We start from the raw sequence: 12,779 nt of genomic DNA, 5'->3' as shown, positions 1-12,779 counted from the left end.
ACTGAATACACAACAATGCATTCATGTGCGAGAAGTTTTGGTTTGATGTTTTGAGTAATTCTCACCTTAAGATCTCTATGAATAATTGCAGGTTTGCATTGATGTAGCCTGGCCACTGCTTCACAAGTGTCACAGAATATTTGCAGCACTTCAGCTTCACTAAAGCCAGAATGCAACCGTTGGTTCATCAAATTAACAACCTGACCACCTGGAGAACATACAAATCTAATGTATTAAAAACGCACTTTTGATTTACCTACTAAAACTCAACCATGAAAGTACTGCCCTCTATAGTTTAAGGTCTTTGCACCTCAGCTTCAGTCAACATTGCCGTTTCAAGCTTTTAAAGAGTTTTGTTTTTAGGAGGGGTAAGTAGTATTGGAAACTCAAGTTTGTGCTAAAACAGAACAGCAAAAACTTCTCTCAGTACTACACCAGTAACAGAAGATATTACATGTGGATGAAATAAGCAGAAAATAATTATTAATTATTCCCTGGTTATGAAATATTCTGCACCAACCAAAATAATCCATACAAATGTCTATGCTTCTACAAGAAGAAAATGTTCTAGCCTAGTTTAGATACGAGTAAATTCCTTAATGTAAATGCTATCCATCCCAGAGTCCTAGACGGTGTATTGATGACATTTGTTAAATGCCAAAAATAACCATGAAGGAATTGTGCAGTATTGGAGAGATTAAGTTAGAAGCAAATACTGTTACATTTTTTCAAGGAGATAAATATAGCAATAACATTTAGTAAAATAATGAAACAGAGCAGGAATAAGTGTGCATTGGATTAACAAAAGGTATAAACAATAGCCAATAAGGCCAGAAAAAGTGAACATAATTATTAATCAATTTCTTTTACAAAAAAAAGCCAAACGATGTGATGCACTTCAACTCTAAAATGTTTCAATAAATGTATTGCCTAAAAGGCTAATTAAATGAAAAGCTGTGTAAATTTATCGTCAAACTTTCATGGGAATGCACTATTACTTGTATTGGCATCTTGGTAGCTTTCAGAGTGTATGGCAACTTTTACTGGCTGTAGATTCCAGATTTAAATGACCTGGCTGATGTACTGGATTTGAATAACTACACGTGATTTATTCAGACCTTGAATTATTGGTTCAATAACTATTTTACTATATTTAGACTGATAAGGAACAGGTTTTAGGAAAGAAAGTAACAATATGTTAATAAATAATGATTGTAGAAACAAAAAAGGAGCTAAGTAATGTGATTTATAAATCACAGTTGGTTTCTAGTTTAAGAATTACTTGGATTTAGAAACAAGAAGTCAAATTCACAGGTGAAGTTAAACTCCACTACAGTCGAAACATATCTGATTCAAAAGTATTTGATGAAGTCTGTTCAATTGATATTTTAATGGCAAATACAATTTAATAAAGACAAATCATAAACATTACACACTGGAATGAACAATGGGTGATAAAGGTGCAGTAGAAAGTGATGAGGCACAGCAAAGTACAATCCAAACTATGTAAAACACTTTGTTAAATCATTGAATCAGCAGGCAAATACTGCCAGGTCAGTAGAAACAAGTTGAAAAAGATCACCCTCGAACTGCAGCATCCTTGTAAACAAATTTAATAGCATTGTTGAACTTTGGTCATTGTCACAAAGGAAACTTTCAAGGCACAATCATGGTACAAACATGCCACACCGCTCATCTCTTTGGTATGGTGATTATTAATGTCCAATCGGCAGTCAAATATTAAAATAACATGGATACATCTGTATCTCATATAATTTACAGATGGGAGAAATAACAGATGCTAAAGTTATACTAACATTGTTTCCCAACATGCAAAACAAATGTGAAAACGGGTAAATTACTTTAATTAATACATTTTGAACTGTGAAGTTTCTAGAACAAAAATCAAATCATTAACTGGTTAGTTTACCTACAATTTGATAAAGTACCATGAACAACACAGGAGGGAGTGTAGAATTGGACAATATCGGGCAAGGTTAATTATCACCTAGTAGTCCTACATTCGGCAACCACGAGATTAACTATCAACCAACACCAAGTAATTAAATGGTTCAGTGTAAAGGAGGTAAAGGAGTGACAGAATTTTATAAAAGAACAAAACAATATGCAAGGATCAACCTGAGGGAGTGCCCAAGACAGTGGAGGTTGTGATCACCCCTAAAGACAGTCTGATGTTTGCAGAGGTAGGCTATTCAAGGGTCATTTTCATCCTCAAACACTACACATTTAATGCAAATCCTTTGACAAAAGATCCAAGAAAACTAGCTTTTGTACCAGATGTTTTAGATTTCACTTCATGTATACTAAAATGGACATAAGATTCCACAATATTCACTAATGGAATATAAGGGAATGGACATGGGTCTTCAGCATCCTTGTGCGCTACAAATTTCTACAGTGATACAGGATATTATTTCTCCTGCAATTTCCTGTGCTGTCTTCTAAGATTAAAAACAGAAATATTATTCAGGTGGTAAAATGTCCAGATGCATGCCGAGTGATTTCCCTAGCAATTGAACTTCAGGCATTTTTGGTGCACTTGGCGGATGCTCCATTTGGCTCAAATACCAAACTAAAAGTCAAAACAAAACTCTCAGAATTGGGACATATTTGCTTTGAGATATTGATTATCATGGTTTGTTGCCCTTTAAGGGTGATGATGCAAACTGACCCAGGTGTTTTACTGACTTAAGCTGCTTTCCAGACAGATAGGTGCTGCATCATCCATATGCTGATCCATGGGAGGAGGGTCTTGCTAAATGAGATCACTTCATGATAGCGAGGGAGACTGCTGACAATTGAACAAGCCTAATTGCGCACAATGGCCACAAATGGCCCCAAAGCCCCTGCAATCAGTGGACTCATCAGCTTGATACATTGAGGGTGTGAGCTGCAGTCACTAGTTCACAAACATTAGAAAGCTGGAGGCACTGGGGTCATTTTTTTTTAAATATGCAAATTCACACAGAGTTCATTTTGACGAATGACGTATTCCCCATTTTGTGAGCTATTTAAAGGTTGAAATTCAATTCAGATTTACTTTTGGTCATTAATTACCACATTCACAAAATATATTGTGGAAATGAAACCTATATTAGGGTGAATCACAAATGCAAGTAATTGTTCCAATTTCCCAACGGGTAGACTTCGGTAGAAAACGGTGCAAATGCTTCATAACAGATGCAAAAGTGTTTGTTAAGAGTCGAAATGATACAGCACTGAAACAGGTCCTTTGGCCCACCATCCATTACAATCCTACACTAATCCCATTTAATTCTCCTCGCATTCCAATCAACCACCCCTCTTCCCCACCCCCAAGATTCTACAATCACCTACACGCTAGGGGCAATTGACAGTGGCCAAATAACCTACCAATGCGCACATATTTTGAATACGTCAAGAAACCCATGCGATCACAGGGAGTACATTGGCACAAACGGTCCAATATTTTTAGGCAATCCTTCACAAGATTATTCCATGCTTGGAACCGCAGGCAAAGATTCTGTTGGCCTCATCTTCAGATACAATTCTTTAAAGAATATTTATACTAATCCCAATGTTGAGATGGCAAAGGCTTCCAATAATATCAAATAAAAGATGCTCAAACACACAAAGGAAGTTTCTTAATCATTATTGCAGAATACCTAATATTACAAATCTTCATGGTGACTGCAATTATAATCAAGACATGGGGGGGAGAAAATAATGACCAAAATTTTGAATTTGTTTATCTGAATGACACATTCCAAATTGATATTTACTAATCATTGTTTATAGAATATTAAAAATGCTGTATGTTAAACTATCAACAAAATAATCAGTAGAAATTGTCACTATCATATTGCTTCCATACATTGCTATGCATGCTTGTACATAAAAATTAGGTAAAATTAACAAACCTCTGCAGTATTCCATTAGAATAAGGACCTCCCATACATCACTAACATTCATCGAGGTAACACTGGAGTCAAGGTAGTTAACAATATTTTTATGCCCAGAGAGATCTTTCTGTTTGAAAAAAAGGAAATGCAAAGTACTTTCAGCAACAGTAGAAAAAGATCATTCAACACTAGTTTTAAATAATGCATTCCATCATGTAAATCAAAATATTGCAACTGCCCAAAAAAGCCATTTTTTTAAGCAGTAAACACAAAAGGCAAACAAACTCAGTATACATATTTACATATGGAAAAGAAATCTCAAATCAACAGTCTGCTCCTGAAACTTTATTCCATCTCTTCAATGCTTGACATTTCAAGCATTATTTCAATTCCGTATTTTAAACTGGATTTCCCCACCTGATCCAAGAAAACATTTGAAATTCTCATTCAAACTCAACCAAAACACAATTTCCCTGTCTTTTTATTAAGTAGAAAGTGATCCTTCGACAAAACTGAATCACACGACTGGATCTTACAACTGAAGAATAAAACCCTCTGCCATCTTATTTGTAAAGTATCACCAGACTTAATGCAAGCAGTGGCACCACAGTCTGCTTCCTTTTGGAATCGGATTATTATTGTCACATGTACTGAGACAGTGGAAAAACTACTGATGCCATCACAACTAGGATCTCTGTTTTATGGTAGCTGTCAGATCTGAAAGGTCTGTTAGATAATAATATGCACTACAACAATTGGATTTGGAAATGGAATTGGTACATTATTGCTCATGTACCAAGATACTTAGTGAAATACTTAGTTTTAAACAAGCCATCCGCACATATCATTCCAAGACACAAGTACATTAAGGTAGTACATGGGAAAAGCAGTAACAGAATGCAGAAGACAGTGTTATAGTTACAGAGAAAGTGCAGTGCAGGTAGACAATAAGGTGCAAGGGTCATTGTGAAGTAGATTGAGGGGTCAAGAGTTCACCTTTAACATATAAGAGGTACAAGAGTCTTATAACAGCAGGATAGAAGCTGTTCTTGATCCTGGTCATGCACGTTTTCAAACTTTTGTATCGTCTGCCCGATGGACCTGTGGGGGTGGGGGGTGGGGTGAGAAGAGAACGTCCAGGGTCTTTGATTATGCTGGCTGCTTTTCCAAGGCAGCAAGAAGTATAGACAGAAACCATAGAGGGGAGGCTGGTTTTCATGATAGCCTGAGCTGTGTCTTGCGGTCTTGGGCAGAGCAGTTGCCATACAAAGCTGTAATGCATCTGGATAGGATGCTTTCAGCCATGCATCTATAAAGATCGGCAAGGGTCAACGGGGACATGCCAAGTTTCCTTAGCCTTCTGAGGAAGTAGAGGCACTGGTGTGCTTTCCTGGCTATAGCATCTACATTGCTGGACCAGGACAAGCTATTGGTGATGTTTACACCTAGGAAACATCTCCACCTCAGCACCATTGATACATATGGGGACATGTACTCCACCCAGCTTCCTGACTCTTTTGTTTTGCTAACACTGAGGAAAAGGTTGTTGTCCCAACACCATGCCAAGAGACTCTCTCTCTCTTTCCTTTACTCCAGCTCATTGATATTTTAGATCCCACTATGGTGAAGTCACCTGTAAACTTGTTGATGGAGTTAGAGCAGAATCTGGCCATACAGTCATGAGTGTATAGGGAGCAAAGTAGAGGGCTAAGGACATAGCCTTGTGAGGCACCAGCATTGAGGATGAACGTGGCAGAGGTATTTCTGCCTATCCTTCCTGACTGCAATCTGTTGGTCAAGAAATCAAGGATCCAGTTGCAAAGGTAGGTGTTGAGTCCTGGGTCTAAGTGTTTGGAGAGGAGTTTGGTTAAGGAGTTGAGTGACAGTTTACTGCATACTCATTTATTCGTATGCATTCAAAAAGTATTACTCATGCAAATCAGATGATACACCAACTATAATGCAAATAAAATGTATTAATATACTGCTGGTTTGAAACTTTCATGGATCAGAAGGATTAATTTCTACAGAAAATTTGTGACCTGAAGTGTTTAATTTTTGTTTGGCACGGTAGGCTTGCTGATCTGAAACTGCTTTGCTTAGGCTTAAAAAAAATTGCAGTCCAATGTGAGGCTATCAAACCTGCTACACAGAATATTGGTTTCATGTGTCATGAGCATAGCAAACATGTCGATTTCCTTCCTCCAAAATAATTAGATAGGTATTGTTCACATTTCAGACCAGTTGTTTTTTTTGTTCACAATTATTAAGCACAAATTTCCCCAAGCACACTATAAATATTAAAAAAATTCCAATCACCCCATTGGCAATAAACTTACATAAAATACAAATGAGAAGGCTGGTCAAAGCCTTTTCAGTATAGACTTATAAAAAAGGCAATTTGTTAACAATACATGCATGAAGACATCATTGCTTCCTCCTTTAGCTAATGTATCTTTTGATTTTGTATATTTGTCCATATATGCTCTTCATTCAATTCCTGACCTCCTATATTCTCTGTTTGTACTAATTTTCAGTTGAGTTTTCCAATGAGCTAAACTCAACAATCAAGTCCAGTCAGATATAACTGCACTTATAAAAATCAGAGAAGTTACCACTTGGTTATGCCACGTATCATTACAGTCTCTTGTGAAGTTTCCAGTTAAAAGGCCATACCATTGATGGAGGTGTGATCAGGAAAGTGGCCGGCATGAAGGCAGGCAAAGTATGAAACGCAAATTAGCAAATTGGAATGGGTGTGGTTCCCAAACCAGTTGCAGGTTTGTCCTATTTGTTGGCAATACTGTACTATTGTTTATATTACCCAAAATCTAGTGAACCAAGTTTTGAAGCATGGTTTAATTTGGATTTAACCAATCTTATTTAGTTTCTTTTCTAAATAAATTGAAGATTTATCTGTGATCAGTTACTGAAAGATTTGGGCAAGTAATCTTGCCATATACGACTGTTTTATGACATTTTTCATCCTGAAGTAAAGTGCCAACTCTGTGAAGAAATGACCTGTACAATGATCTCTTAAGGTTTTAAACTGAAGGTAAACAAAAATTCACATTATAAATAGCTATGGCACTGTATTATCTAGGACAGAAGCTACTTGTTTTTGAGCAGTTTCTCCAGGCTATTTCCAGAAATGGACTGTGTCACTGACAAGCTCCTACTGTAGCACATAACAATTACCATGTCTTTTCTCAACTTTTTGTCAATGAGTGACATTATCTGCAGTTTAAATAAACTATCTTGTTCTTTCAAATCTGGATCTTAACAGTGGAATAAATGTTATTACTGCAACTGCTTTGCAGCAATAACTGCAGTCTCAATGGGTACTAGAATTATTTAATTTCCTCTCTAATTTGTTCACATTTGAACCAAACACATCTTACTGGATTTTGTTAATGACCATGAAAACTACGCAGTTAAAAGAACATCATATATGAAACTGGCCAGATCTTCAACTATATGCATATATTCCTTCAAAAGGCATTATATTACTAACAGCATTTATAGCACATGTCAAAAGGTTGACTATGGTTTGTTTCTGCAGAGATAGCGTTTGAACAAAACAATTTTAAAACCAAAATCTTAGTGATTTTATATCCTTTAAGAAAATTCTCCTCATCTCTCCTTGCCACAAAAAATTTTAAATGGTTTTAGAGTTTCTAAATTTAAGTAACAGAATTTAAAAATAAGAGCTTGTACACCAGTTTAAAAAATCTTACCCATTTGAAATGAGTATGCTTTTTAATCCCTTTACCCAAATAAACATTATCAAGGTGGTTGTAGTTAATGTTCATTTTAGGCTTTAGTAGACCACATTTAATGTCAGCTTTGATGGACCATGGTTTCATTCCTCCCATAAACATTGTAAATAGGACAGTATTTTTATCATATTATATTCAGTAACACCATTATTTTCAAGGTCAGCAGTGTAGGCTACTGGTCAAGAAAAAGAGTCTACAACAAGACTAGAGAGCAAGGCACAATCATCTACACGAAAAAAATGTGCAAATGCAATTAGTTCACTGTTACCATTAACTCACCACTTTTTCCAGAAACTCTGGACCACTGGGCTTTCACTTAACATTAAGTTGAAAAGCAGAAGGGACAATGTGAAATACAATCAACACCGAGACAAAACTGGGAATGTCATGCAGGCTCCCTGTAAATCAGTCCTTTATGAAAAGGGTGTCAGTAATTATTCAGACCCACTGTAATAATCAAAGCACTTTAATACTCCATTTGACTGCTCAGGACCAGTTAAAAATCTCTGATGCACAAGGGACTAGTATACTTGAGTTCATAAAACAAGTCAAGGTAGGAAGCTCTGATCCAACACATCAAATGGATTTCTGGAGGTAATTCAGACTAAACTGATTTGTTTAATCTGTGATTTTTGAGGAGAGATTTAGTTCTTCTGGATCGAGTTCAAAGAACGCCCCTCATTCATCTTTTGCTGCAACTTTCCCCACCCATCAGTCTCAGTAATATATACTAATTTGTCCACAGGGAAATTTAGACAGTATCCATTACTCGTAACAATCTAGTATTGCTGCTAGAGAAGCACAAGGATGGGCAATAGGAGGGAGCAGCATAGAACCTAGTTGGAATAAATTGTGATAATGTTAGTAATATACAGTGCCATTCTACAATGAGAATATAAACACCATGGAAAATTTGATAATGATTAATGGACATGTAGTCTCAATAATGTATACACAGGAAGTGCTTGGAGGACACAAGGTTCCATTCCTGAGAACTGCTCGTAAGCTGATTTCTCCACGTCAGGAATGTTCATTTTCTATAGCTTCCCATATTGTGTTGCTTTACATACACTTGCTGTAGCTGTGAAGGGTGAACACAGAGCGAAGCTACATCCCCACACTGGCAGCGTGGAGGAAAGAAGTCAGCAATGTAATTACTAGATTACATTAAAGAGCTGAATTTGGATATGCAAGTTTGTTCATTTCCATTTTCAAAGTTAGAGCTAAAAATGGAATGTTCTAAAAATTCACATGCAAGTCAGCAAGAGATTTGTGATGGTATGATAACAGTTTTGTAGTTATCCACTTTGCATTTAGCTACACATATATCCTTCAAGGTATTACCAGTCCTGAAACTTAGTACTACAGAATATCAAGAAACTTGATAAAAATGTGACAAAACACAACAACATAGTTTTGTATTATTGAATACAGACATGCATAAAATACTGAAAAGCTTTAAGACGTTCTTTAAAAAAAACAGCAAATGCCAAATTTTCTATTTACCCTCAGCCAGCTGAAAACCAGGTTAACTAATATTGGCAGACACAAGGAGTGCAGAGGCTGGAATCTGGAGCAAAAAGCAAACTGCTGAAGGAACTCAGCTGGTCACACAGCATCTGTTTGGGGGGGGGGGGGGGTGGTGGTGTGTGGGGCTGCGGTGGAAAGGAAGGAAATGTCAATGTTTTGGGTCGAAACCCTGCATCAGGACAGAGAGAAGGTAGTCAGTACAAAGAAAGAGGGAGTAATGAGACAGGGACCAACGGGTGATTGATGGACTGAGGAGGGGTAAAGGATGACGGGCAGATTAAGCCAGGTAGATGAGGGACTGGCGTAATATTGGTATCTTTCATCAAGGTGAACCCAGTAAAACCTCTTCAGAGACTAGCTTAAATCACGTAATTGAAGGATTTACAAGTAGAGTTATAACTTATAGATCAGAATCAGTTCATCACATGGTAGCCATTTTTCACTTTCACCAAAACTATGTTCAAATTTTACCTTATTGTTGTACTCAATGTCACTTCAGAGTTTTAACCGAGGACAGGATTTTTCCCTTTCCTCCTCAGTGAAAAAGGCAATGAGGGGGAAAAACTGTACAAATCCATCTTTTTCCACCAAATATATCCTTGTTTCAATTAAGTTTGCTTTTGTTAAATTTTCACCAATTATTTGTCTCCTTATTTTAATCTTCAGCCTAACCTTGACAAATAATTTTGTCCTCCTTTCTGGAGGTGTAGGTGATATTTTCATTTAAATTCATTAGAAGATATTTGGCAGATTGCTGTTCCTTTGCTTTCTTATCATCTACATTTGCACAAATTGTTGCCTTCTTTCTGCACTTTGGGACATCTGTGACAAGATGCAATATATGCTTATCATTCATTTGCAGTAGACAATTAGAGCCCACGAGAATCAGTTCAGTTGTTAAATATCAAATGCTTCAATAAGTCAACTATTTTTTTCATGCAAAGATATTTTAACAACAACCAAAGAATCCTAATGAATTTGTTTCTGTATTGGAATTGACAGAAAATTTCATACAAAGTCTCAGTGCTGCAACTTGTAGCATCTGCATCAAAATGCAAAGCAAAAAAAACTGGAACAAGCTAGGTTGTTATTTTAGTCTAAACTATATAATATTTTCCTTACCATAATGGCTATTTCCTGCTTACAAACTTGGAGGTCATGTTCACTGTTTACATACATTCGCTTCAGAGCACATCTTACACCACTGGGAGTCTTGGCTAAAAACACCACAGCAAATCCACCTAAACAAAAAAAATACAAAAATTAACTTCAGTGTTTTTATTTTGCAGATACATGGCATTTTTCAGTTTTACTATATTCGATCAGGAATCTCTTTCACTTGGATGTTTGTGCCGTGCTTCAATTTATTGTCCCAGATTCAACACACTGATTTAAGTACTATATCAAGGAAATGTATTGCAAGATATTAAATAGATTACCATAGCAAACAGTTTTAATTAAATCTCACAATTCCTTTATGATTATTGGGGGGCGGGGGGGGAATAAAACAATATCTATATTTTTTCAGGGAACTTAAGTATAACAAAACCTGCATGTTACTCCTGCCAGTTAAAAATAGAACTCTCCAAACAAGTTCAATGGACAAAGAAAGGTTTAAAAATTGTTTTATGATACCTTACAAATACATTTCACTTGTGAACACTTAAGTGGCAAATTGGTTTATTATTGTTACATGTACCAAGGTACAGTGAAAAACTTTGTCTTGCATGCCATCCATACAGATCATTTCATTACAACAGTGCATTGAGGTAGTACAAGGGAAAACAATAACAGAATGCAGATACAAGTGTTACAGTTACAGAGAAAGGGCAGTGTAGGCAGACAATAAGACAGCAAAGAGAAGCCTAGTGCTTTGATTAAAGCTCTTCAACCTCCTATGCAATGAATTTTTCAATTAGATACAATCTTGGAACAGTTCATCAAATGAAAAGGATTTTACATAAAGTTCTCCATTGTATACTGCACCCTTGTGCAATACATCAGTCTTGAAAGCAACCTGGTACTTTAGTTAATATAAATCTTGTAGCACTGATGTATGGAAGTGAAAATTTGGAACTTTCCCCAAAATGGCAATGGATTATGATCAACCCAAATTTTTAAGAACAAAATTGATATATTTTTGCTCCAAGTCTCTTGATAGTCTTGCTTAATGCTCATTGGTAATTGGAGCCAAGATCCAAGTCAGTCATAATCTGTGAAATTAAATACCCATCTTCTATTTCCACACTTAATGAAAATACTCCAGCAACTATTGAAAAGAATTGAAAGTAACAGGCTCAATTTTTTTTTAAATACACTTGTTGGACACATCCCACAGCCTCACTATTACCACATGGTACAACCAAAGCAACACAATGTATATGTAACTGCCACCATTAACCCATTTGGACTCACTCTATCAGAGATATTTCCAGTGTTCTACCCATATCTCCCATACTTTCTCTACTAATGAAAACTAATTTTTCTCTTGTTCCCAGTTACGATGAAGGATCCCAGACCTGAAATATTAACCATTTCTTTCCACCTGCTGAGTGCTTCCAGCATTTCCTGTTTTCACTGACATTTTTTTTCCTGTTTTCAGGATGTGGGCATCAAGCACAAGGCATGCGATAAGTGACCATACCTAATTAACTTTGAAGTGGTGGATCACCACCTACTTGAATTGCTGTAGTCCTTTTAGCAAAGGTATTCCCACATTTAAATCGAGTAGGGAGTTCCAGGATTTAGACCTTGGGATGATGAAAGGAGGGTAATTAATTTCAAGTCAGGCTGAGAACCTGCAGATGGTGATGTTCATATGCTGCCCTTGCTCTTCTTCCACCCCTCAAACCACCCCCCCTCCCCACCAAACACCACCTCCTTGCAGCTACGTACACCTAATCTTGCAACTATAGATATGCCAAATTTATGGCCAATAGGATCTCTAGGTCAGCTTAATGCAAAAGATTATTCAGAGAAATATTTTAAAAAACTAGAATGAAAATTGCATGCTTACCATTCCAGTATAGTACCAAACAGACAAACTAATACACCACATTTCCAGCAGAAATTTACTGCATTTTATTTGCAATCAGTATAGCATGAACAAAATGATTTATAAAGCAGCAGTGGCAAAAGCCTGTCTCCCCAGCCAAGAACTATCCACTCCAAACATTAGCTCCATTGCCAATTGACCATTGTATTTCCAGCCTTCAGAGGGATAACAGTTGGTTTATTGAAGCCCAAAACAAAGCAAACTGTGGAAGACCATCAAATGGAGTCAGGAGCAAATTTTTAAAAATGGATCAGTCATGCCATATAATGTTAAAAACAAAGAATAGCCTGGTAATGTCACAATTTCAGAAAATTGCTCCATTAATTGCAGTTTCTTAGCAAGTTGCACTGAAATTCAAGCATCAGAAGCTCATACAACACGAGAATGCAAAAGACTAAAACCAAGAATGTGTGCTGGTGAGTGGCCAAGGGAAACATCAAAGATTGTGATGAGACGTAAACCTAGAAAGTTATCTTGAATTTTTACACCTCAGTTGGGGCTCAGAGTCAATAC

General features: G+C 36.6%; 1 protein-coding gene across 1 annotated transcript in view; it reads right to left on the bottom strand.

Moving 5' to 3' along the window:
• LOC127584734 (AP2-associated protein kinase 1-like) overlaps positions 1 to 12,779 on the bottom strand; it is a 63,651-nt gene that overhangs the window by 32,441 nt on the left and 18,431 nt on the right. Inside the window, exons 2-4 of the mRNA XM_052041647.1 lie at positions 10,334 to 10,452; positions 3,921 to 4,029; positions 66 to 208 (exon numbers count right to left, since the gene is read on the bottom strand). Coding sequence (XP_051897607.1) covers positions 66 to 208; positions 3,921 to 4,029; positions 10,334 to 10,452 — 371 coding nt within the window. The remainder of the gene's footprint in view (positions 1 to 65; positions 209 to 3,920; positions 4,030 to 10,333; positions 10,453 to 12,779) is intronic.

This window comes from Pristis pectinata, chromosome 30, assembly GCF_009764475.1.
Source record: "Pristis pectinata isolate sPriPec2 chromosome 30, sPriPec2.1.pri, whole genome shotgun sequence".
NCBI classification, from domain to species: Eukaryota; Metazoa; Chordata; class Chondrichthyes; order Rhinopristiformes; family Pristidae; genus Pristis; species Pristis pectinata.
This window is presented reverse-complemented; position numbering and strand designations above follow the sequence as displayed.